Below are 27,546 nucleotides of genomic sequence, written 5' to 3' on the forward strand. Positions count from 1 at the left end.
TGGCCCTCTGAGCCTGTAAAAATGCCAAAAAGGTCATAAACCCTGCCCCTAAGATCACAGTGAGAGTATTACAACTTTTCAAAGAGCCCAGGATTTTAATGTGCACTGAAGAGTGACCTCAGTGCCACATAAGTTGGCCTTGAAAGTCTTCCCTGATGCCTAGGAGATGCTTCTTCCTTTCATCCAGGAAGGCAAGTCACCTCTCCCTTGTGTATGGTCCTCTCTCACTTATACAGCCCTTTCTAGTTCTTTGATTCTCATGACAACCCCATGAAGAAGACAGGGAAGCTAGTCCTCTTCACATTTTATAGATGAGGAAGTCAGTGTTCAGATAGATTCGATGTTTAATCAAGGTCGTGAAATGGCTGTATTCCCTCAAGGAAGGGACAGGGGCTAGAAAATCGCACTCCAGACACATCGTAAGTATACAAACATCAAGGAAATCTGTAAATTAAGAGAGCATGCTCTGCTTTAATTTTGCTTTTGAAATCACCCCACCCATATGTGGTCAGCTGTTGGACTAACACAAGTTGGGTTTCCTTGTAGAGTCAGGCTGTTAACCTTGGAAGCACATGAACATTACTGGAGGGGCTTTAAAAAACTCTCATGCCCAGCATACCCATGCCCCACCAAGCCAGTCAAATCTGAGTCTCTGCATTTGGAGGCTAGGCAGCAGGTGATGGGCTGAGAGCCACTGCTTTAGAAGGTGCCCCGCTAAGGGAGAAGCACATGTGGTTTTACTTTGCTAAGACCTGATGTTTCCATGGCGCTTTGTTGGTTCCGGACCTCAGTGGTCACACCTCTGTCCAACTTGGATGACTGATCTCAGCCAAACCTGTTTCTCAGAGCATGCACAAGTGTTTTTCTCTTGCTTTCCCATCAGGATGGAAAAGTACTTGTTTTTTTCCCCTGACTGCCCTGACTCAGGTGGGAATTTTTCAAAGAGCTCAAAGCCCTTCATACATCCATGAGCTTGATGTTAAAACAACCTTTCAAAAAGGGAAAGGTTCCCTTGGGATTCCATGATTGGGGTTTGATGATGCCACAGAGATTCAATAATTTCTTCCACAGTGCCTTGGGGTATTGTGGGAACACGCACTGTAGCTGGTGAAAGCAGAGAACTAGAGTGAGGGCTCATGCCGCTCCAAGAGTTAGTGGGGCAGAACCAAGAGGCACCAGGTTTCCCTTTGGATCTTCAGGTCTGGATGCTTAACATTTAGATCCCAGGAACAGCTTTATTGTGACACCCCAGAGCAGCTGTCATGGATGACTCACATCATCAAGGTAAAAACATGAACTCCTGAGCATTTAGTTATGTGAAGAAATTCCAGAATATTGAGGCTGAAAGGATCTAAAAGATGGTGTATGCCAACCACCTCTCAGATGCTGAAATTATAAGTATAACTAGCAATTACTGAGTTCTTTCCGTGAGTCAGACACTGTGCTGGATGTTTACATGCATTTAATCCTCACGCAACTCCATGGGGCAGGCATTATCAACCTCACCTTACAGGTGAGGAAAGTAAGGCTTGGAGAAGTTGATCAGACCAAGGATTTCCAAGCTCTTAACCTCTGCCTGGTGTATGTGCCACATGTTCACGATCCCCACTTTCTACTTGGACCAGTGCCCTGGCAGCCCATTCTTGTTTGGGTAGCTCCAGCTATTCCACCAAGGGGCAACTTGCTTCCACTGGTCTAGTCCTGGTTTGAGGGCCACATGGAACAAGGCCAGCCCACTTGGCATCTGACCTATCAGATCCTGAAGGAAGTTCTCATACACCCTCCTCAGCTTCTGTTTCAATATAATATCTATGTTTCAATGCACCTGTTTTGTGTTCTTTACTGCTAATTTTTTTCTTTTTTCTTTTCCTTTTTTTTTTTTTCTTTTATTTTGAGATGGAGTCTCACTTTGTCACCCAGGCTGGAGTGCAGTGATGTGATCATGGCTCACTGAAACCTCAAACTCCTGGGCTCAAGTGATCCTCCTGAGTAGCTGGGACTACAGACATGTACCACCACACTCAGATAATTTTGTGTGTGTCTGTGTGTTTGTGTGTGTGTGTTTTGTAGAGACAGGGTTTCACCATGTTGCTTAGGCTGGTCTCGAATTCCTGGGCTGAAGTAATCCTTCCACCTCAATCTCCCAAAGCATTGAGATTACCAGCATGAGCCATTGTGCCTGGCCTTCCCCTGATATCTTGCCTCCTTTAGGATTAAGTATTTTTATTGTTTAGGTTTCACTACCCCATCCTGCCCAACACTAACTTGTGGATTATACAATTTTCATCATTATTTTGGTGTTTAAAGTGATAACATGCACCCTTGACTTATTAAAGTCTAATATAAATCAGTACTTTTACCACTTCCCAGATAACGGGAAAATCTTATAACAGTTTAACTCCATTTATTCCATCCAAATCTGCCCACAAAGCAATTTGTTTCATGTCTTTTAAACTCTAAAATATATTAAATTATTATTTATATTAGGGTTGGCAAACTTTTTCTGAGAAGGGCAAGGTTGTAAATATTTGAGATTTTGTGAGTCACATATATTTTATATCATATTCTTTGTGTTTTTTCTAATAACCCTTTAAAAATTTAAGAATGATTCTTATCTATAAGGTCATATAAAAATAGGCTGTGGGCAGATTTGACTATGGGCCATAGTTTGCTGGTCTACAGTTTGTACAGTAAATATTATTTTAGGTTTACCTACATATTTATTCTTCTGTACTTCATTCCTTTTTACATCACCAACGTCCCAACTGGGATCATTTTCCTTTTGGAATTTTGCCTGTCATTCTACTGCCTTTTGGCTTCCATTGTTTCTGATGAGAAGTCAGTCTGATCTTAAGATTGGTCTCCTGTACTTGAAGAATTTTACTCCAGCTGCTTTCAACATTTTTTCTTTGGTTTTAGAACTACACCTAGATACATAGACTATTATAGTTGATGTGTGTAAGTAAGAGTCTCTGTGCTTATCCTACTTAACGTTCTTTCAGCTTGTTTAATCTGTGGTTTAATATTTTTCATTAAATGTGGGAGGTTTGGGAAATTTTCAGCCATTTTATCTTTTTTTTTTTTTTTTTTTTGAGATGGAGTTTCACTCTGTTGCTCAGGCTGGAGTGCAATGGTGTGATCTTGGCTCACTGCAATCTCTGCCTCCTCGGTTCAAGTAATTCTCCTGCTTCAGCCTCCCAAGTAACTGACATTACAGGCACCTACCATCATGCCTGGCTAACTTTTTTAAAAAAATTTTTTTAGTGGAGATGAGGTTTCACCATGTTGGCCAGGCTGGTGTCGAACTCCTTACCTCAGGTGATCCATCCACCTCAGCCTAGCCATTTTATCTTTAAATCATTTCCTGCCTTCCCCCGCCCCACCCCATCTCTGTCTTTCTTTTTCTTCTGGGGCTCATATTACATGTATGTTTGTATGTTTGACGCTGTCCACAGATCTGAGGTTCTGTTTTTCTTCAATCATTTTTCCTCTGTATTTTTTAGAAATATACTTACTATCTTTAAGTTTACTGATCTTTTATTCTGTCTTCTCAAGCCTGCTGCTGAACCCACCTCGTGAATCTTTCTTTTCAGTTAGTGTACTTCTCAACTCCAGAATTTCCATTTTATATCACTTCTATTTGTTGTCATTGTCTTCGTGGCTTTATTTAATTCTTCAAATACATATAATAGCTGCTTTGAAGACTTTGCCTGTGAAATCTAACATCTGTGTCAACTCAGTTTCCATTGATTGCTTTTTTTCTTCTTCTGGGACTGTTGTTTCAATATCAAGGCATGCCTAGTAACTTTTGTTTGAAGACTAGACATGTTTGATCAAACATAGCGATTCTGGATTCTGTTTTATTTTTCTGAAGGTCATTAGTTTGTTTTTTAATAACTTGCCTGGACTTAAACTGTGAAATCTGTCTCTCTCATTGTGTGCAGCTAACCACTGATGTCTTTGCTCAGTTTTTTTTTTCTTTCTTTCTTTTTTTCTTTCTCTCTCTCTCTCTCTCCTATTTTTGTTTTGTTTTGTTTTGTTTCGTTGTTTGGCCTGGCATCCTAGGAGTCCCTGAGTCTGCATAGTTTAGTGATCAGTCAATGATTTGGACAGAGGTTATGTTCAAACACCTTGAGACCATAAGGTTCTGTTGCTTGCTGTGTGTGTAGGTTAGAGAATGAGCACAAAGTTATAGCCAATTCTTAAGTCTCTCTTGGTTTTAGATTTACATGTGGCTCTTTCAGTCTTTCTGGCACATACATCAATTTCCAGTTACTCAGAGATATGTGAGGAGCATATCTCAGTACTTCTTATTTCCTAGATTGCCCCATTGTCCAAATTTCTGATTTGACCACCTCTTGTTGTAACTGGGTACGAAACATTGAGCTGGAAAGATTGCGGATTTCCTTCATTTATTTCCATATTAGTCCACTGCTTTTCACTAATCTGTTGTCTGTTGTTTTTAGATTTTCTCTTGGCTTTGGTTTATTTAATGTTGTCTCCTGGAAATTTTTTAATGCAAAGCCAGGCATTGTATATAAAAAATTAGATAATTTTCATGCTCTGGCTGGTAGTATTTTCATCCATAAAGGTTTTCCTCTTGCTTTTGGCAGGCAGTTAGGGAGGAACAGATCACTTCTATCTAATCAGGAATCAAACTGATTCAAGTCTGGTCTTTAGGCTTTTTACAGATCAGCCCATTTCTAGTTTATCCCTACTCCAAAGGTCTGTTTTAGGTTCCACTTGAAAGCCTGCAATATTCATCAGGGTCCCTCCTCCTCGATGTGTGCTGAACTCAGTGTTTTCCCCCAGTTCCATTAAACTGCCTGAAGCTCTGCGCAGTATCTTAGCCTCTCAGCTGCTGATTTCTGTTACTCATGATTTGACAAATGCTTCAAGGATAAAACTGGTATCAAATGCTGAGCCCACTCTCTGTACTTACTTTTTCTTTGGGGTCCTGACTTCTCGAATTCTTGCTGCTTTTATAATTTTCAACAGACACACATAAGCACGCGCCTGCACACACACACACACACACACACACACACACACAAACACCACACAGAGTGTGGGAGTGCAGAACAGAATGCGGGAGTGCAGCAGAAAAAAATAAAAGACCTAGAAGATTCCATAACAGTTTCAGGAAAAAAATGTGGGGATACACCTGTTGTCTTCAGAAACATCCTCTTTTGAGCCTCATTAAAACCTTTGAATTCCGGAGTGAGCAGTAAACTCTGGACCCAGACCCAACCCTCTAAACAACATTTAAAACTTTTGCTGCTTTAAAATTATACTAATAATGCTGGATTGTTTTGATAATCAAATGAGAGCATCTTTCATCATAATTAACATATTTCGACATATACTTTGTACAGGCACTGGGTTAGATCTTCTGCTTATTTCATTTTTAAAAACTTTATAATAGAGTGCTGAGTATATTAGCTGTCATAAAATTTGTTTTAGAATACTACTATTTAAAGAAGGGGTCCAAAAGCTTTTGAGGAGTGATTTTCTTTTAATTAAAAAATTGTTGTTCCAGCACCATTTGTTGAAAAGACTGTCTCCTCTCTGTAATATTGCCTTTGCTCCTTAGTCAAAGCTCTGTTGACTCTATTTATGTGGGTTTATTTCTGGGCTCTGTATTCTGTCTTGTTGATCTAGTTGTTTATTCTTTTGCCAGTCACACTGTCTTGATCACAGTAGCTGTATCGTCAATCCTGGAGTCAGATAGTATCAGTCTTCCAACTTTGTTCTTCAATATCGTGTTGGCTCTTCTAGGTCATTTGCCTCTTCATATAAATTTTAGAATCAGTTTCTTGATATCCACAAAGGTTGCTACATTTTTTAATGGTTCCAAAAAATAAAAAGAATATTTCGTGACACATGAAAATTATATGGAATTCAAACTACAGTCACCATGAATAAATTTAATTTGTTTACATGTTGTTCGTGGCTGCTTTCACACTACAGCAGCAGACTTGAGTAGTTTCAGTAGAGACCATATGGTGAGTAAAATCTAAAATATTGACTATCTGGCCCTATACAGAAAAAGTCTGCTGGCCCTGGTCTAGACCTTGGGCATGTGGCTTACACTTAGCTTTTTGGTTACAAGCGTGGCTCATGGAGTCAGATGAGCCAGACTCCCTGTTTTCAAACCCCACCATCACCATTTGCTAGCAATGTCATATTTTTTAATTTTTATATATATATATATGTATTTTTTTTTTTAGAGATGGATTCTCATTATGTTGCCCAGGCTGGTCTCAAATTCCTGAGATCAAGTAATCATTCCATCTCCGCTTCCCAAAGTGCTGGGATTACAGGCATGAGCCACCATCTCTTGCCACCTTTAAAAGGCCATTTAACCTTTTGGGGCCTCAGTTTTCTGTCTGTAAACTGGAGATGATGGCATTTATCTCATAAAGTTGTCATGAGGATTAAACGAATTAGTTCACATAAGTGTTTAGAACAGTGCCTGGCACATAGAAACTGTATTTGTGTTGACTACCATTTACATTTTTATCCTGGCTTAGAAAGAAAATTACCAAAATAGTCTGAAATCTCTGCCCTGCTAACTCCTCCATCCCACTCCCCCTGGAGTGATGATTACCTTAAAATCATCTTTTCAGAGACTGGTCACAGCTTCCTGTTGCTCATGGACTAGCCTGGCATTTGTGGCTCCCCAGCCCAGCTACCATCTGTCTGTGCAGCCTCATCCCCCCTGCCCACCACTTCCCTGGCCTCCAGTTACCCCTATGCCAGCCTTTTCCAGCATTTTGTGCTTGTCCATACCTCTATGCCTTCCCGTCATATGGCCCTTTCTGCCCAGAAAGCTTGCTTCTGGGAATTTCAAAGGAATCGCTGAGATCTGGAGGCAGATTCCAGTCATCATTCCTTGTGCAAGCTCTAACGTGGAAATCAGTGCCTGATCTCACAGGGAGCATAGAATGGAAATATACTGTTGCTCCTCATGAAACTCTAGATAAATTATTTTCAGGGTCAAAAAAGTAAAGCTGCAGAAGAAGGCTGTGGTGGAAAAGAAATCAAGCCCTCTTGCCCAAGTCAGAATTCCTTTTGGCATTGCTAATGTTGTTTGGGGGTTTTTGTATCGCATGTCCTTATAAGGAGTATGTACCCTGGGCAGGCATTGGGTGGGGAGAAGTCAGAGGAAGTAAAGTACACTGACCTCTGATTAAATCTCATTATCATTGATGTATCACGTAGCTATTAAAATAAGCATCACAATTATATAACAACATTAAAAATGCTCATGATACGTCAAAGGAAGTTTGCAGGATACAAATTTGCATGCACACAAATTATAACTGAATACAACATGTGCCTGATTATGGTCATGAAAAAAATGAACAAACAAAATCACTTTTGATTGTAAGAGTAGTAGCATTGTGGGTGTTTTCTTCCCCTTTTTAAATTTAGGGTGCTGTTCATTTAAAACTACTATAGTTTGTGTAGTTAAAAAACATGGAAAAACTTATCTACGTGTACACTTAAAATGAATTTAATTTATTGTAAGTCAATTATACTTTTAAAAAGTAAAAAATAGTAAATGTTTTTAAAGACTGGCCAAAAGCAAGCTGGGAGAAGGTCAGTATCTTTGCCATCTCCCTACCTGCCTTTTCTTCCCCTCATTCCTCACGTTCAGCAAGACCCCTCAATACAGCCCCTATCCAGGTACTTAGTACAGTCATGGCTGCTAGGAGTCCTGTGATTAGCTCTTCTCCTAAGATCACATTACCCTTCAAACTCTTTTATAACATCCTTTACCTTCCCTGCTTTGTCTTGAATCTGCAACAACAATAACTATTTGTCTGACATTACTTTCTTTGCGGGTTCTACTCTTTGCTAAGGAGCCCAAAAAGCAATCTGTGATAATGTGCTTGGGCATGGTGTAATGTTATTGCCGACCCCTCCCAGGTAACACTTTTGCTTTTTAACCTGGGGATTCTGCCCTAAATGGTTGTGTTAATGGAAGCACGGTGTCCCACCCAATGGAGGGGATAGCTGGACAAATAGAATCTGGGTTTCCCTAACACAAGGGCCATTACTGAGCTGGGCACATAGATATGGCTGGGAGGAAAGGCATGAAAGCTACAAATTTGGGTGGGAGTTAATTCCAGCTAAATAACTTGAACTATTTCTACCTTCTTTCAGGGACCCCTCAGGTCCATACCTCTCTTGGAAGGAATACACTGGAAGGGCAGCTATGGCCAGAGGTAAGGGCTTTGCCTGGTGGGAGGTATGTGTATGTGGAGGGGAGAGGGGGGATTTTCCTTATAGTGGGTAAACCCAAGTTTTGGTGCAAGTTGGCAGGCCCCTTCCTGAGGCCTTGAGGGAATGGGCTGGATGAACCGCTTCCCCCATGGACAGCCGGGGTGTCCAGCAGAGTGTGTGTGTCCTGGAATTTGGAGCTTATCATCCCTGCAGACTGAATGGGCGGTTCCCAGAAGTGTCCAGAAGGAGTTATAAATGGGCTTGTTATCTCCGTGAACCTTGAAGCAGATGTTGGGAGTTATCTGAAGGAATCTGGGTGAGGTCTTCCCAGAACATCCATAAGATAAGGGCTGAGAGTAAATGCTGTGGTTTCTTACTGTAATCAGTACTTCAAGAGAAACTGTGTCTTCTTGTGATGTCAGATGTCCTCAGTCACCTCATTTACTGCATGTTTTCCCTGTTGGAGTATTTCCCCCCTTCCACTCTCAATTTTTTGGGGAAAAGACACAATCTCCCTTCCCAGAGCCTTCCATGGTATTCACAAAAGCAGAAGCTGCCCCAGACTCAGTACCAGCAGCTGAAGAGGTCCAGGTGGTCTTGAGGACCTGAGCCCTGGTCACCAAGTCCTTCCTCCAGGCTCAGGACACTGGTAGGGACGTGAGAGTCTCTCAGTTTCAAATGTACCCAGTTTTTGGCAACAAATAAACATAATGCCTCATATATTTACTTTTGTATAAGTTATCAAATTAAAAGATGAAAAGTAGATAAATGTAGCATGGAATATAAAATATAGCATGGGATTGATGTTTTTTCTTGTTTTAGTCAAGGTATCCTAAGTCTTTTCTTAATTACTTCTTTTCACTGGTAAAATATACACAAAAGTTATCATTTTAACCATGTTTGAGCGCACAATTCAGTAGCATTAAGTACTTTACATTACTGTGCCACCATCACCACCATCCGTTTCTAGAATGTTCTTTTTTTTTTTTTTTTTTTTGAGACAGAGACTTGCTCTGTTTGTTGCCCAGGCTAGAGGGCAGTGGCATGATCTCAGCTCATGGCAACCTTCGCCTCCCGGGGTCAAGCGATTCTTGTGCCTCAGCCTTCCAAGTAACTGGGATTATAGGCACACACCACCACTAATTTTTGTATTTTGTATTTTTAGTAGAGACAAGATTTCACCATGTTAGCCAGGCTGGTCTCAAACTCCTGATCTCAAGTGATCCTCCTGCCTCAGCCTCTGTGCCCAGCCCCATTTCCAGAACTTTCTCATTCTTCTTCATCATCTTTCTTCTACTCCAGTGTTCTGAGACATTCTTGCCACCTGTTAAAGTCATTGTCAATAGAGTTATGTCCCCTTTTACCAGATGAACTGGGTATGGGGTTAGGAGAAAATGACTATGGGCAATTGTTGTTTCTAGATTTTGAGCCTAGATAGAATGAGCACATGATCATTTCTATACCAAGTTTTCAGGATCTGCAATATTTCTATACAAGGCAGTTGATGTTTCTGATGTTTGTTTTCAGTTGCAGACCCTGAAGAATTCTCCATTCCCATGCAACCCAAATAAATTAGGAGTGAATATGCCTTCTGAATCAGGTATGTGACCCTTGGCCATAAGCAGGACAAGCCTGGCATCTTCTCTCTGAAGTGGCCAGCAGAGGCTCTAACCGTATTCCTCTTGTACCTGTTGGCCCTTCAAGTCCCCCTCTTCCTTATCCTCAATCCCTGTGTGACAGATGAGTTCCCAGTCATCTGTCATAATTCCACGGTGGCTTGCTTGGATGAGGGTAATCTCCAGGATCTTGCCTTCCCGTGGGTGGATGGTGTTGTGGGAACTCTGAGTTACAGCTTGGCCACTCATGTGGCTTCTCTATTCTTGTAATGTAGCCCAGTGGCAGCTCTGGACCTTTTTCCCCGCAATGGGCTGCTTTGTCTAATGACCCGGATGCTATGAATTCTCTTGAGTGGGCCTTCTTCCCTGGCTTTATCACATTGAGAGGCTGCATTACAGACCATATTTAATAGATTTATGTTTGTACTATTCTGCCTTTACTGGGGTTTCCATTTAAACATGCTATTCTTACTGTTATATAAGGACTTCAGGTTGAAAAAGAAATTGATGCACTTTTAAGGAAATGTCATCTTTAGGTGGCTTACATGTAAATGATCGATAACATGACCAGGGATTATGATCAGTGATTTCTGATCAGGAAGACTTAATTGCTAAAAATGCCAGTGACTCAAGTGGGTCCAGGAGACTTCCTTGTATGGCATTTGCATACAGCTTGCATCTGGTGTGGATATGTGTTCATAGGCTTTGAATGCTATTCTCTGGTAATCTTCAAGCTAAAGTGATCCTTTTGGTAACCAGGTGGTTTTAATCTTAATGTCTTGTCCTCTCATTCATGGTGACCCAGAAATGCAGGGCTATGGCACAGAAGGAAGTGAGAGATAGAATGCGGTCCAGGTGAGGGGAAAATGAGGACCATGAGTGACTTTCCATGGGTCACCTGTTTGGACAGCTCAAGTCCAGTTAACAGTGTGGTTCCCAGAGAGGAGCAAGTGTCTTTCTGGCAGGATTCCTAGGGTTCCCAGGCACTGCATGGTCTTTGGCATTCCACTTCCATGGCCAACAGACTGGACCTCCGCAGCTGTCCAGGGGCTGGGGGATGTGAGTCGCCTCTCCCATATGGTATCCTTGGCCGACATCATGGGGAACGTAGATCTGACCTTCCTATATGGGTTCTTGTCTCCACAGTTCACTCTCTGAAGCCTTCTGATATTAAATTTGTGGCAGCCATTGGCAATCTGGAGATTGTGAGTATTTGAAGTAGCTTGGGGCAGGAGACAGAGTTTGGTACTGATGATCCTCTGAATGGGCTCCTGGTAACTGGGCAGAATGTTTCATTTTGGAAGAGTACATGTGAACTGGATAAATCCGGGAGGTTGAATCTTTATTTTTAACTTTATTTTATTCTATTTTATTTTTTATTATTTTTTTTGAGACAGAGTCTCACTCTGTCGCCCAGGCTGGAGTGTAATGGCGCAACTTTGGCTGACCGCAACCTCTGTCTACCGGGTTCAAGTGATTCTCCTGCCTCAGCCTCCCAAGTAGCTGGGATTACAGGCATGCGCCACCACGCCCAGCTAATTTTGTATTTTTAGTAGAGATGGCATTTCTCCATGTTGGTCAGGCTGGTCTTGAACTCCCAACCTCAAGTAATCTGCCCACCTTCGCCTCCCAAAGTGCTGGGATTACAGGCGTGAGCCACCGCGCCCAGCAGAATCTTTTTATTTTTTTACAATCAAAGGAATGCCTCTCTTTACATCAAGGTGAGGAAACTTTTGGAGTTTCCCATTAATAAATTAAATCCATTAATACATTAAATCAAAGATCACACAGAATTTTAAAAGTAATCTTTTAAATTTTTAAAGAAATTTTCTTACCTGCTTTGTAAATTTTTAAAAATACACTGATCTTTGTAAATAACTTTTTAAATTTTGTTTGCAATTGTGGTAAATACATAGAACACAAAATTTACTATCTGTAAGTGTATAGTTCACTAGTGTTAAATATATTCACGTTATTGTACAACTGATCCCCAGAACTTTTTCATTTTGTGAAAGTGAAACACTCTACCCATGAAATAACATCTCATTCTCCTCTTCTCAGAGCCCCTGGCAACTACTATTCTACTTTCCTTCTCTGTTTTGGCAGCTCTAGGTACCTCATATAAGTGAAATTGGCCAGGTGTGGTGGCTCATACGTGTAATCCCAGAACTTTGGGAGGCTGAAGTGGGCAAATCACTTGAGGTCAGGAGTTTGGAACCAGCCTGGTCAACATGGTGAAACCCCATCTTTACTAAAAATACAAAAAAAGTAGCCAGGCATGGTGGTGGGCACCTGTAATCCCAGCTACTTGGGAGGCTGAGCCAGGAGAATTACTTAAATCCAGGAGGCAGAGGTTGCAGCGAGCTGAGATCACGCCATTGCACTCCAGCCTGGGCAACAAGAGCAAAACTCCATCTAAAAAAAAAAAAAAAAAAAATGAAATCATATACTTATGTTTCATAAAAGTGAAATCATACAGTATTTGTCTTTTTGTCACTGGCTTCACTTAGCATAATGTCCTCAGGGTTCATCCATATGCCAGATTTCCCTTCCTTTCTTAAGGATGAATGATGTTTCCGTGTACATCTGTATCGGATTTCGTTTATTCATTCATCTGTCAGTGGACCCTTGGGTTGCTTCCGCCTCTTGGCTATTGCAAACAGTGCTGCTGTGAACTTGCGTGTACAAATATCTGTGCGAGTCCCTGCTTTCACTTCTTTTGGATATATACATCCAGACGTGGGATTGCTGGACCATACAGTAATTCTATTTTTTAAACTTTTTGAGAAATCACCACACTATTTTCCATAGTGACTGCACTATTTTGCATTCCCAGCAACTGTGCACAAGGGTTCTCATTTCTCCACATCCTCACCAATGCCTATTTGCTGGGGTTAGTTGGTTGTGGTTGGTTGGTTTTTAATAGTAGGCATCCTAATGGGTATGAGGTGATGTCTCATGGTGGTTTGGATTTGCATTTCCCCTATGATTAGTATGTTGAACATCTTTTCATATGTTTGTTGTTAATAAATTCTAAGTGGTATATTTTATATGGTCAAATAAGGGAGAAAGAAAGAAAAAGAAATAGACAAAAAGAGAAAGGGACGAACAGAGAAAGAGGGATCTGGAGAGAAGAAGGTTGGAGAGCAGAGGAGAATGTCAACATTGCCCCACAGCCCCTCTCCTGGTCTTAGCAAAGCTCCACAGCCTTACTGCCCTCAATCTCGGCAGCCCCAGCTGGACAGAGCACTTCCTTATCAGTCTCCACCCTGCCCAGAGCCCTACTGCACCTCCCACGTCTGAACCAGGATACTCTCCTTGCTCCCCCAGAGTCCCCTTCCTCACTCCCCCTCCCATGATTCCTTCCCAGTGTACTCCACTATCCCTGCAGCAGCCTGCACTCCCTGCAACCTCAGCCCCTTCCCCTTGTAGCTGCAAACCCCAGCCCACCACTCCATGCACAATGCCGATCCACTCAATGTTCCCAGAGACCCTGGACCTGTCTTCCACCTTCCCTTCTTCTCAAATAACCAGTTGCTATCTCTCTGGAACTTGCCTTGGACTCCCCGCCTAGACAGTGCTGGCCTCACCACATTCATCGATGCCACCTCTGCTTGAGCACTGGATAAAGCTGGCCAGACCCAGAACCTTTCCCTGATCACAGTTGTAAATGGGGGGAATGGGCATAGCAGGAAGAAGGGTGAGGAGATGGTGGTGTGTAGAGGTATAGTCTGAACCTTAGGAAACCAACCATGGGCCCACAGGAAGCAGGCAGAGCTCCCCACCCGCATTCTTTTTTATCGATGCTGGTGGTTTTTAAATTGCACTTGTGACTGTGGTGTTGGTCAGGGTGAGGGTGTGGAGGGTTACCCTTGATAAGAGAGGTGAAATCAGCCATGGAAATAAGTGAGAAAAGAGGTTCCGTGTACTAGATAGCAGGCTGACTTTGCTACACCTGTGTGTCTGCACACACTGATATTTACATCCCAGAGCCCCGGATATGGAACACACTTGCCACAGGACTCTCGGGTCCTTGTGCCCGGGGCAGGGAAATCTCCACCCAGCCCCGGTCTCTAACTTTAAGCCCATCAGCCCTTGCACCCCTTGGTCTCATCTCAGAAAGAGCTCTTTGTCCATGAATTATTCAGGGCTGGCAGTTCCTGCTGTCACTCGGCTCCCACTTCTCGGGAGCACGGCTCCATCAGGATGATCTCCCAGCCCCAGGATCATTGTGCACTGACGGGTGCCTCCACCTTCAGGATAAAACCTGAAAGCACAGTTCCTTGCAAGCCTTCTTCCTCTGTCTGTCCTGAGGGAGAGATGGCCATTGCGAACTTACCTGGGATGTGTATTTTAAAAGCTAAACCAGGGCAAAATAATGGAAGACAGTGAATTTAAAAAGAAAAAAATCCATAGTGCTGACACCTCTGCTTTGAGTACCTGGAGCGTTCTGTAACCAAGGTATAAGCCCTTCTTTGGGACTATGACTAGCACTTGCTTAATTGCTATAGACCCCCTTTTCCTTGTAGAACTTCAAAAATCAGTTACGTAAATGTTTGTAGAAGTTCTGCAATAACACTTGTGACACATGTTCAATATAAGAAAAAACAAAACAGATGTACGCACAGTAGAAGACCCTGTTCACATCTTTAATTCCTCTGCCTCAAACACACACTTGTGCACACGCATATATACATTCTCGTTCATTCTCCAACGTACAGCAATACGTAGGGAAACAGGGTATATATAAAACCTAAATTGGATCATACTGCAATATCCTATCTTGCCAAGGAGGTTTACAATTCACTCTATCAAATTCCTTGAGGGTGGAACCTGTGTCTCACTTAGCTTTGCAGCCCGAGGGTCACAGTAACTGCCATAAGGCAGGCATTCAGCAAACAAACAGTGTGAAGGGGAGGTGCTGGGAGTGGGCACAATGGGGACGTGCAGTTTGCTGGGTTAGCCACAGCCTCACCTCTCTGGCTGCCCTCTGAGCCTTTCCCCCAACCCCCTCTCCTGGCCTCTTTCCTCTTATTCTCTCCTCTTTCCTCCCAACATCTCTCTTTACCACCCTCTCCTCCAATCAAGTTCATCTAGGGGGGAGGGGTGATCTATCAATTAATTACCAGAAACAAATTGATGGTCCTAAGTGATGCTTTGTCTTTAATTGAATCAGCTGCCAACATTGAAATCAGACTTCGAATAAATATTCACATTTCCAGCTCCTCTTGAAAAATGACTCTTGTTGGGGGGTGCCCCCTTTGCTTGGGCTCAGGCTGTCCAGTTTGCCACAGCCCCAGGAGGCCTGCTCCCCTCATTACCTAACCTGTCGGGTGTCTTTTTTAATAATGCCTGACTTCCATCTTAGTGTGATTTTTGTTTGTCTCCTTGGGAGATTTAGCTTCTCTGTCTTAATGAGGAGCAAAGGACGCTGTCTCCAATTGGTGAGATTTCCCTGTCAGCCTGCCCTGCCTGGAGAGCTGCAGAGACCTGACCCAGGTCTATAGGCGGGTGCTCGGTGTGGCTGGTGGTCAGGACAGATGGACCATTTAGAGGGAAGTGGTGCAGGCTGGAGTAGGTGATGTGGTGTAGCTGTCTGCCTGTCACCACCACACCCAGAGATACTGTCTTCTAGGAATTTTGAGAGAGAAAAGTCACATCAGAAACTGAAAGTAATACAACCAAGGAGAGCTAAGATTTGTGAGTGTTTTATGTGTCCTGGGCACGATTCCAAGCTTTCTGGGAGCTTGCGAAAGGCCTTGATTCCCAGGCGAGTTACCACGGTCTCAAATCTCCTCCTAGACTTAGGAACTTCAGCAGAGGGCTCAAGTCCTGTGTTGCCCAGCATTTTACCAAGGGGGAAATCAGAAACTTATCTTGTTCATTCCAAACATATGGATTCAACATATATTTGTTGAATACTTACAACATGCCCAGGCACTGTTCTAGGTCCAAGCATCATAGTCAAGTACAAAATGGACACATTCCTGCCTTCACGGCTCTTATGTCCAGTGGGGGGAGAGTTAAATAAACTCTAGATTTTGGAGGATCATAATAAAACAATCCTTTGTTTCTATGGAGACAGTTAATGACTTTAGGGGGCATTGAAATCTAAGCGGAGGAAAACCTTTCACACCTTCTACCGCTCCAAGGTCTGACAAACATGCTGCAGAGGGAGCCAAGCATTTTTCCTCCCTGCAGAAGGAGCTTCATCTTTCTCTGTAGGTTCTCTCTCTCGTTTTTTTTTTTTTTTTTTTTTTTTTTTTTTTGAGACAGGGTCTCATTCTATGGCCCAGGCTGGAGTGCAATGGCGCCATCTTGGTTCACTGCAAACTCTGCCTCCCGAGTTCAAGCGATTCAGCCTCCCGAGTAGCTGGGATTACAGGCGCATGCCACCACACCTGGCTAATTTTTGTATTTTTTAGTAGAGATGGGGTTTTGTCGTATTGGCCAGGCTGGTCTTGAACTCCTGACCTCAAGTGATCCACCTGCCCAAAGTGTTGGGATTACAGGCGTGAGCCATGGAGCCTGGGCTTGTAGGTTCCCTCTTATTGGTAGGAGGGGGAGTTCTGACCGGCAGCTTGGGGTCTAACTAGAAGAGGCTCTGCCACCTCCCTTGGCTGGGTGTTAACACTGGGTATCTTTTCCAGCCTCCAGACCCAGGGACGGGTGATCTGGAGAAGCAAGAATGGTAACTATCCTGAAAACACAGAACAGAAAGGAGCCCCAGAAAGGGAGATGCTCCCATCTAATCTTGCCTTATTGATGGGAAAGATTGAGGGCCAGGGAGGCTCAGTGCCTTGCTCAAGGCTGCCCTCTGAGAAGGTGGCAGAGAAGCTCCCAGAAGCCAGCATCCTGCCCCCTGGTCCAACCCTTCCTCTGCCTGAGAACCCCAGTGGCTCCTTGGGGTGAATGAGGAGAAGTGGGAAAGGCTAATAGAGGGAGTTCTTGTTTCTCCCCACCAGCGCTCTCTGCTCTGTGCTTGGGGAACCATGCAGGATTGGGGCCAGGCTCAGTCTCATTCTACCCTGGGGCCTACTTCCCCTTCCAGCTTCAGGCCAGATGAGAGCAGGTTGGAGGAGCAGAGGAGGGTCCAGAGAGCTATTTTCCCCATTTTGGCTACTCCATGGCCACTTGAGGTGTGCCTTTAACCCCCGGGAGGATAATCCCAAAACCAGAGCAAGACTAGGCCGAAGACTGCTATGAAATAGACCACACCAAGGGGAAGGGCTGTTGGCAGGTGACAAACACAGCCTGACACTCACATGTCTGCTTCGACCTGCAGGACTGAAGAAAGGCCACAGCAGGTGTGCATGGAAGTGATGACAGGTGAGTTCTGGTTTTCATGGCCAGATTTCAGAGTGCCTCTCTCCCTCCCAACAAGCAGCATCCTCTCTAATAAAGAGAATGGACTCCACCAGCCACTTTATCACTGGAGCCCAGGAGAAAGGAGAGGGTGTTCTGAGAGGACAGATAAGGTAGCCAGGATATGAAAAGTCACATACCCTGAATGGGGGGTGTGAGAAATGTATCCAGGGTCTCTGGGCAAACAGAAGCCAGTGGGTATTGGGTTAAGATTGGGGAACCTAGGAGAGGGATTAGGGGCCAGCTGGAATGGGTATGTGGGCCAGAATCCTGAGGTTCCTGCCCACCCAGACCCAGGGCTAGACTTCATCCAGGGAAAATGCCCGTGGTTCACTCCTCCCACCCAAGGAGAGGACCCAGCCGAATTTTCAGTCTATTTTATCCTGTAATATTTCCCTTGCTTGTAAAATACAAGACTTCAGTTGGGTTCAGGCAAGCGAAATGAAAAAATAAAAGTCAACTAGAATCCCCTATCTAGAGATAATTATCGTTAGCATTTTGGCCTTTTGATTGACATATGTGCTTGTGAATATACTATCATAATTTAGTTTTTAAAAAATGTAATATCAGAGATTCCTTATGATTCTATTAAGTCATCCTGAAGCTCAGTTCTTTAGTGGCAGCTGGGTCAGCCTAGTGGGATGTTAGTCTCCTATGCTTGGTGCTCATAAATCAAGAATAAGGGGAACCACTTTGCCGTCTATATTAGAGCGAGAAGACATAGATTACAATGCAAGCGCTCTGCTGAGCTGATGCTCCCGGAGAGTAATGAACAAGTGAGGCAGCTAGTGCCCTGTCAGTTCAGCCAGTGAATTGAAAGGAGGGGGCTATGAATTGTTAGGTTCCCTGGGAAGCACAGGGATGAACAGGATGCTGGCCCTACCTTCAGAACTCGTGGTCCAGCAGGGAAGGTTGGGCTTGGCGGTTCAGCCCTCCTGGATCTGATTGACAGGTGAGAGGATGTTGGTGGCCAAAGCAGTAGGCAGGAGGATCCCCTTGGAGAGAATCAAAGGGTTCTGAAAGAGGAGGCCCACTACCAACTCCATGACTATCACGGCTGTGCCTAGGCTTGGCCCTGTTTGTCTTGAAGTGGTAGGAAAAAAGAAGCAGCATGTTTTGGGGGGTGTCTGGGAAGATGGGATATAGTTTAGACCCTCAAGCCACAAATGCAGATGCTGCTTTGCCTACTTTCTCAATTCGTCTCAAGTTTTCCTCCCAATTTGCCCTGCAATAAGTCTGAGTGCTCCTCTCTAAGCAGAGCGGCCAGGAGTCCCAGCTGGTCAGAGGTCCTGCAGAAAGCAGGTGTGAGGGCAGATCTCGCTTCTGAAGCCCTCCAAGGCAGGCCTTACTCCAGCATACTCAATGGGGAAGGAGGAAGGAGTGGAGACCACAGCTGCAAGCTCAGCTGGGTGGCTGAGCCAACAGGAGGAGCAGGTCTTCCCAGAAGAAAGTGCTCTAGGGACATCCAGGCCTGTGCTGTGCAGCGTGGGTTGGGGCTGGCTCAGACTCAGCCCACCTGACCATCAATCTCAGAACTTTAGAGGCCTCCTGACCTTTGAGATCTCCAAACGTAGCTATGCCCTCGCCCACCATGGCCATTTTGCAGGTAGGAAAGCCAAGTGTCAGGGAGGTAAATGGACTTTCCTGAGGCTATGTGCTCAGTAAGTGGCACGGTCCCTGTGAACCCCAGTGGTCCAACCCCATGGGCTGTGCCCCTTGTTCTCACCCTAGTGCTGCCAGGGAACTCGGAGGCAGCAAGGACAGACCAAGTACAGCAGACTTAAAACAAAATGAGCAACAAATTTACAGATGCAAAGTCATGTTTGATCACAGAGCACTGACACAGGTACCTTTCTTTCAGAAAGCAATCTCTTTCAGACCTACCACCAAATATTTGTGTTTTGTCATTGATCCTTACAGACTATCTTCAGATGAGGGAGCAAGAGTACCCCTCACCCATGTACATGTTCATGCTGTCCCGATAAACCTGCACCCAGCTCAGAACTTTTCCCGCTTTCCCACCACAGGCGGAAATGGGTTTCTTTGAAAGCCAATCCGGGGTTAGAGAATGAAGTTCATTATTTTGGGTTAAGGATGGGGAAAACGGAATCACACACGAGTTAGGAGGCTGCCGAAGGTTGCAAAGCTGAGTGACCAGTCCCCTGACTTCCAGGCCAGTTCTCCCACCCCCACCCTGCCTGCTGCCTGCACAGTGTCAGCCTCCTTCACAGGGAGCCCCTTTAATGCCACCTTCTGGATCCTGCTCCCATGAAGCCCTGAGGCGCTTCTGGATGGGGCGAAAAGAAAGGGGAGTCGGGTGGAGGAGTGGAGGCCTCTCCCTCCCATGACACTCTCTCCCTGCTCTGCCCTCTTCCCTCTCAGGAGCAAGACACAACTTAACTGCTCCTGACAGCACTATTTTTAGCGGTCCTCTGGCTGTCAGCTCTGGGACGTGTTCTCTGCATGTTCCCTGGAGCTTTCCCACCCTGCTGTCACTCTCAGGAGGAGGGAGGGGGGCTGGAAGGCAGCCTGAGTCCCTGTCCCAGCATCACTTGCTCTAATGAGGCAGTGGCACATGACAGTGAAAAGCCTCGGTGTCCCAGAAGTCTGGTTCAAACCCCAGCAACCTCGGTTAGCTGTGAGACCCTGGCCAGCTCGCTTGATTTTTCTGTCTCAGTTTCCCTTTCTCTAACTTGGAGATCACATTGCCATGTGTTTGTTACGAGGATTAAGTGAGATAACGCATGTAAGGTGCTTAGCACTGGGCCTGGCCTAGCACTTCACAGATGTTCATTTTTAGCTCCTTCACTTCCAGAGGGCTGCTCCAGAGGTACAGATAGCCTCACAGAGGCTACAGGGGTGGCCTCACAGCCCCAGGCAGGGTGTGAGGAAGGACCATGCCTTGGAATAGGGGTGGCAACCCTGGCAGCTCACTCTAGAGGAAGGGGGTCAGTCTTTTTTTTTTTTTTAATTATTATTTTTGAAATGGGGTCTTGCTCTGTTGCCCAGGCTACAGTGCAGTGGCACAAACACAGCTCACTGCAGTCTTGACCTCCTGGACTCAAGCAATCCTCCTGTCTCAGCTACCCAAGTGGCTATGACCACAGGTGAACACCACCACACCCGGCTAATTTCTGTTTTCATAGAGACAGCGTTTTGCTATGTTGCCCTGACTGGTCTCAAACTACTGGGCTCAAGTGATCCTCCTGCCTCAGCCTCCCAAGGTACTGAGATTATAGGCATGAGCCACCACTCCCAACAGGAGGTAGGTCAGTCTTTAGAGGTGACCTTCAGCTGGTGAAGGCCAGGGCCTCAAACCAGTTCTCTCTTTAGTCCTTTCAGACATCATCAGACGTTTCAATCCTTCTGTTCCAATGCCCGTGTGCCACACTGGAAAGACAGTGGTACCCCACGATGGTGCCGATGGTGCTGAGTAAGTTCCCTTTCCGTCTCTCTCTGGGGTATGTATTCCTGCTGGTCTCAACATATAGGCGGGAAGATTTGGGGGCCTGGCAAAGTCAAAGAGGCTTAAAAATAGAAGTATTGAAGTCAAAGCCCAAATGCCCCCTCAAGCTGATTTCAGTCTGCCTGATGAACCTCATTTTGAAAAGCAGGTCAGTGCCCACTCTTCAGAAGCCAGGGGTGAGTTAAGCTCAGAGACTAGCACCTGAGCTATGGCAAGGGGCAAGCTTCCAGCCCTTGACAAAATAACATTTAGCTGATTTTCCTCTCTGTTTCCCTTCCTCTGCACAGAGACTTGTGGATTCAGGCTCAAGAACTGGTGAGAAACATGAAAGAGAACCTGGTAAGCATCCATCCAACTCTGGCATGGCTGGGCTGCCTGGGTTTGCTGCAAGACGGGCAGATCAAAGTGATAATGGCCCTGGTACCATTTTACCATGAACTCAGCAACTAGCGTGGCCTGGATTCTTTAAAAAATGTCTTTGCCGGCCGGGCGCGGTGGCTCAAGCCTGTAATCCCAGCACTTTGGGAGGCCAAGACGGGCGGATCACGAGGTCAGGAGATCGAGACCATCCTTGCTAACCCGGTGAAACCCCGTCTTTACTAAAAAATACAAAAAAAAACTAGCCGGGCGAGGTGGTGGGCGCCTGTAGTCCCAGCTGCTCAGGAGGCTGAGGCAGGAGAATGGCGTGAACCCAGGAGGCGGAGCTTGCAGTGAGCTGAGATCGGGCCACCGCACTCCAGCCTGGGCGACAGAGCAAGACTCCGTCTCAAAAAAAAAAAAGTCTTTGCCATTCTCTGGTGGTCATTAAAGGAAAGGACCAATTCTTTTTCGTTGTTAATTTTTATTCATCTATTTATTTATTTATTTTGAGACCAGTTATGAGACTGGCTAATTTTTATGGTTTTGGTAGAGACGGAGTTTTGCCATATTGCCGAGGCTGATCTCAAACTCCTGGGCTCAAGCAATCTGCCTACCTCGGCCTCCTAAAGTGCTGAGATTACAGGGTGAGTCATAATGCTCAGCCAAAAGGACCAATCCTGTTCAGAATGGTTTTCCGTGTGGTCCTGCTGAAAGTCAACAGATGGACTAAACGACTTCTCCCAAAGGGAGGTGGTGGCTAGCTTCAGTTCCAGGTGAGACTGGTTTGAGTTTGAGTCTTGAATTCTCTGCCTATTAACTGTATGATGTTGGGTAAGGCACTTACCTCCGTAAACCTCAGTTTTCCTGTTTATGAAATGGGATGATAAAAGAGCTGCAGTGTAGGGTTTTGGGAGCATTAAATGAGATATTGGATGTGCCTGGCACAGACTCAATACATAATATAAAAGCCTGTAGCTTGCATTGTTATTGTAGTGGTGATTGCTGTTATTAATAATTACCATATTAATTTTAGTTCTTAGGGTGGAGGCCTCTGTCACATACATACTGGGAGCCTTGGTACCACTCTCCTAACAGTTCTTAAACTATTTACTCAATAACCTATGTAAGTTTGTAATAAGCATCCTTTGATCTTTTGCACTGCCCTTATGGGCAAGTATCAAACCAAGGCAAGCCTTGCTAGCAAACTGTATCTAAGCACTGAGCCTGGACTGCTGGAACCAAGGGAAGCTGCTGTTTCAGCCAGTCATGCATACATTAAAGAGTTCAGGAAGTGAAGTGAAGGTCATTCCAAGGCATATGAAGACAGGGACTAGAGCAGGAGCTACACCATAAAGTTTGTTTTCCCAAACAGGAGAATTCCAGAATTTCTGAAATAATCATTATTCTGTAAAATAGAGAAGAGATCCTGCATCTAACCCTGTAATTTTCCAGATGTGGAAACTGAAGTTCCCAGAAGTAATATGACCTGTGCAAGTTCACACAGCTAGTTAGAGCCAAAACCTAAAGTGCCTGCTTCATAGTCCAGTGTTCCTCAACTACACCGTGCTGCCTCTTAAAAAACCAGTTTGTTTCCTGGTTACACAAGAAATGCATGTTCATTACTGAAAAAATCAGAAAACACAGATAAGCAAAAAGTAAAACCATCCTTAATCCTAATAACCCAAAGATAATTATGGTTAATAACTTGGTGTATATTACCTTCCATATTTTTTCCTAGCATATATATCTTTATGTATTTTATAAAACAGGGATGTTACTGGATAAAGATGCCTTTTTTTTTTTTTTTTTTTTTAAACAAGATGGAGTTTTGCTCTTGTTGTCCAGGCTGGAGTGCAATGGTGCGATCTCGGCTCACCGCAACTTCCACTTCCCAGGTTCAAGCGATTGTCCTGCCTCAGCCTCCCAAGTAGCTGGGATTACAGGCATGTGCTACCATGCCCGGCTAATTTTATATTTTTAGTAGAGACAGGGTTTCTCCATGTTGGTCAGGCTGGTCTCAAACTCCCAACCTCAGGTGATCCACCCACCTCGGCCTCCCAAAGTGCTGGGATTACAGGCGTGAACCACTGCACCCAGCCAAAGATACTTTTTATAACCTACTTTTCTCAATAGATTAGTTCCCATGATAATTACATTTTTCAGCAGCATTTTAAAAGCTACATAGTGTTTCATCTCATGAGTATTCCACAGTTTACACAGCAATCCCCTGTTTGGGACATTTGTGTTGTTTCCAGTTTTTCCTTCTTATGCATAAGGCTTCATCATTGTAGCTGAATCATTCACGTATCCTTGTTTCCTTAAACTATCTTTGGGGAAATGAAATAATTAGATCAAAAGGTGTGTCTTTTAATTTAAAAAAAGTTTTGGATATATTTTATCAACCTAGAGCAGTTATACCACTATAAACTCCTGCCATATACTACTATCGAAAAAAAATTCATAGATGGGTTTTTCAGGGATGGGTGTATGAAATGGAAAGACATGAAAACAAAGACATTATTTTGGTTCAAGGTCTTGCCACAATCTCCTTTTCATGCTGTTGCCCTTTTCTTTAGCAACTTGATTTTCAGCTTGACTGGAAGCTCATCAATGTGTTCTTCAGTAATGCAAGCCAGTGTTACCTGTGCCCCTCTGCTCAACAGGTAAATGGCAGCCTTGGGGACTGAGGGATTGCAGATGCTGGGGATGGAGAGGGAGTGAACCAAACCTGCCTGATTACCTGATCCCCAGCTATCAGGGTGGGGCTAATGCCACCTATTTTAGAACATGGATGGATGGATGGATGGGCAGACAGACAGTCAGATACTCAAAGAAACATGCTTGAACAGGCGTTTTGTGAGTTTTATTGCTTCAATTTTTTTATTGTGATAAAATACACATAAAGTTGACCATCTTAATCATTTTAAGTGTACAGTTTAGTGACATTAGATAATTCATAATGTACATATGACATGTGTTCATAACTGTCACAAGGAACAGGTGTTTTTTACTTACCATCTCTCATATGAGGAAAAGGAAGTAGAGACATAGATAAGTTGAATCAACAGTCATTCCGCAACTGAGAAAATTAGCGTTCTAGTTGGTTAAAAACTATCTTGCCTCTTAATTCTGATTTCATGTAAGTTCTGAATTTAAGAAATAAAGCAGGGTGCATACCATCCTCACTCCTTGGCCCATGAATTCTATTTGTAGTGGGAAGGCTGCTGTTTATTGAAGTAGACTGTATCTTCCGAGTGCCTTGGCTTTTCTGGAAACAGGGCATGAAACATGTGGTCTCATTTATTATTTATGTAGGTGAATATCTATGACTTAAGTCTTTACTGAAGATCATTCAGATTAGGATCGGTTGAAAGTGTAAGGGGTGGTTTAGAAATCTAAGCCATGGTAAAATAAATGGCACCTGGACTCTTCTTCAGGATCCTGAAGGCTGGCTGCTAGCATGCTGGCCCTGCCACTTATGGGATCAGCTTGTCCTCTTCGCCACCCTCCAGGCCAGGGCACAGGCATGGTGGAGCTTCTGGGGTGGTGTTTTCTTTTCTGTGCCTCTCTCCTACAATAGATACTCTTGCCTTCCTTCAAGTGCCCCACACTCCCACTGACTCCTGGCTCACCATCAGAACTCCCCTTCCTTTAGTAATGTCAAGCCTTGGGAGAATGTTGATGGAAATCCACCTTCCTGACTAGCTCTCATTGGCCAATATTCCTGCAGCCTTTCTGGGTTTCCAGCATATAGATAATGAAGATTTATTGTTCTAGTTTACCCTCTGTTTTCTACAGTGCCAAGTGAAATTTACATGCCTCGTTTGTTCTCTGCACAGCCCCCCTTTTTGATCATTATGCATTACTTCATGAATGTATGCATTCATGCATTGACATGTTCAAGCATTTAGACATTGGTGCATTCTTCTGTATACTCATTAATTCAGGACATTAACTCATGCATTTACGCAGTCATGCACTGAAATGTTCAAACACTTAGACATTGCTGCATTCTTCCATGTATTCACTAATGGAATCATTCATCCATAAGTTATATTCATGTATAAATTCATTTTCTCATCTTACACACAGACACATGCTATTGTATTTGTGATTAGTTTGTTCATGCTAGCATTTTTTTAATGTATGAACCCATTTATGAATACTTAGACTCATTGATGATTTTCCATATACTTTGTCTTGTATTTAAACATTCCTACATAAATTCTTGCATGCTTTCATGTATTTATACCTTCAAGCATTCTCAAATACATGTTGGATTCTTGTGCACATGTATTCATCTACACATTTATTTGTATTTTTAGTTATGCAAGCAGTACACAAATATTTTCCTTCTAGAAACTAAAACATCAGTTAAAGCTAAAATACATATCCTTTTGGCCACCTCCCTAATCCTCTCTCTCTTTTTCTTTGCAAACCTCTTACATATCTATAAATCTAAGCATTATTTTGCATGCATGTATGTATGAGAGAGATTTAATATAGTGTTATATTGTGTGTACTACTGAAAACAATTTTTTTCACTAACCAAGTATTGTTGAAATCTAGTCATGTTGATACATATGGAATGAGTTTCTCTCTCTTACATGAGTATTTTGTTGTGTAATGTTACTACATTTTATTTCACCGTTTTCCTATACTGATGGCAATGTAGGTATTTCTAGTTTTTCACTATTATGAACAATGCTGCAATAAACAGTCTTGCTCATTTACTTGACTATGTGGAAGAGTTTTCCTAGATACAGTGATTTTTGTGGACTGAAGTACATTAGTGAGTCAAAAAATCAGTTTAAAGGATTGCAACCAACATTGTAAAAAAAAAAAAAGAATAAAATATTTGAGTTCATTGCATGTAGTGAGGTAAGTATTGGTTCATGAGATTTTTGCATCATTTCTATATGGATACTTGTACTGGATTGGGATGTGAAACGCATCTCACACTGTGGGTCAAGATAAAAACAATCTCAAGAGCCAGGCGCGGTGGTTCATGCCCGTAATCCCAGCACTTTGGGAAGCCGAGGCGGGTGGATCACAAGGTTAGGAGTTTAAGACCAGCCTGGCCAATATGGTGGAACCCTGTCTCTACTAAAAATACAAAAATTAGCCAGCCATGGTGGTGGGCACCTGTAATCCCAGCTACTTGGGAGGCTGAGGCAGGAGAATTGCTTGAACCCGGGAGGCAGAGGTGGCAGTGAGCCAAGATTGTGCCACTTGTACTCGAACCTGCGTGACAGAGACTCCATCTCAAAAAAAAAAAAAAAAAAAAAACCACAAAAAAAAAACAAGAAAAAAACAGTCTCAAGAAAAGCACCTGGAATAGATTCCTATGCCAGTCTTTAGGTGCACACATTCTGGATTTTAATAGGCTCTGCCTAATTGCCCTCCAAAGTGGCTGAACTCTCATATTTCCACTAATGGCAGTGAGCGCCTATTCTCTACAACCTTCCCAATGCTTGTTCTCAGACTTCATGATTTTTGTCAACATGAGAAATTCCTGCAAGATCTAGTCATATTGATTACATATGAATTGAGTTTATTTACACTTAGAAGCTAGCACTTTTTTTCCTTTTTTTTTTTTTTTTGAGATGGAGTTTACTCTGTCACCAGACTGGAGTGCAGTGGTGCAATCTCTGCTCACTGCAATCTCCACCTGCCAGGTTCACGGCATTCTTCTGCCTCAGCCTCCCGAGTAGCTGGGACTACAGGTGCCCGCCACCATGCCCGGCTAGTTTTTTTGTATTTTTTGGTAGAGATGGGGTTTCACCGTGTTAGCCAGAATGGTCCCGATCTCCTGACCTTGTGATCCGCCCACCTCGGCTTCCCAAACTGTTGGGATTACAGGCGTGAGCCACTGCGCCCGGCCAGCTCACACTTTTAATTGGTTCAAAACATGTGACAAAAGTAATCATGCCTCCTCATTTTTAAACAGCTGTAAACCAATAATTTGATGTCCATAAATTTAGCTAATTATAGCAACACCTGCCAGCATCAACTCATATTCCCTCTTTATTCTATTTCTTTTTCCATCTTGATTTTTCCTGTCGCACAAAAACCACCAAGGCTTTGATGCCTGGAATAAATCTCACCTCCACTTCCACTTCCCCCAGAGGCCCTATGGCTCCTAGGCCTGGCTCCTTTGGCCTCCTGGCCAGGCCCACTGGTGCTGCCCTTCTCACAGCCCAGACCCACACTCACCTCCTAGTGGTACCTCTGGCCACACCTCCCTGTTTAAGCTAATCCTATGGTATAGCTCAGCATCTTTGTTTGAGAAGTTCTTACGTGGCATTTTTATTTTTCTCAAAGCACATCTTAGGTATAAGCTCTCCCTTGGTGATTGTGAAAATGTGCTCTGTAGATGGCCGGGCATGGTGGCTCATGCCTGTAATCTCAGAACTTTGGGAGGCCAAGGCAGGTGGATCACTTGAGGTTAGGAGTTCGAGACCAGCCTGGCCAACGTGGTGAAACCCTGTCTCTACCAAAAATACA

At 43.8% G+C, this 27,546-nt stretch overlaps 1 protein-coding gene across 2 annotated transcripts in view; it reads left to right on the forward strand.

Annotated features, from left to right (window-relative positions):
* The window catches only part of PLB1 (phospholipase B1), a 150,255-nt gene that overhangs the window by 13,298 nt on the left and 109,411 nt on the right, over nt 1-27,546 (forward strand). For both annotated transcript variants that reach the window (XM_025353883.1, XM_025353882.1), the window contains exons 2-9: nt 8,173-8,234; nt 9,766-9,832; nt 10,995-11,053; nt 16,499-16,539; nt 17,134-17,177; nt 20,547-20,639; nt 20,969-21,018; nt 23,616-23,702. In XM_025353883.1, coding sequence (XP_025209668.1) covers nt 8,173-8,234; nt 9,766-9,832; nt 10,995-11,053; nt 16,499-16,539; nt 17,134-17,177; nt 20,547-20,639; nt 20,969-21,018; nt 23,616-23,702 — 503 coding nt within the window. The remainder of the gene's footprint in view (nt 1-8,172; nt 8,235-9,765; nt 9,833-10,994; nt 11,054-16,498; nt 16,540-17,133; nt 17,178-20,546; nt 20,640-20,968; nt 21,019-23,615; nt 23,703-27,546) is intronic.

The sequence above is a fragment of the Theropithecus gelada genome, chromosome 13, assembly GCF_003255815.1.
Source record: "Theropithecus gelada isolate Dixy chromosome 13, Tgel_1.0, whole genome shotgun sequence".
Classification (NCBI taxonomy): Eukaryota; Metazoa; Chordata; class Mammalia; order Primates; family Cercopithecidae; genus Theropithecus; species Theropithecus gelada.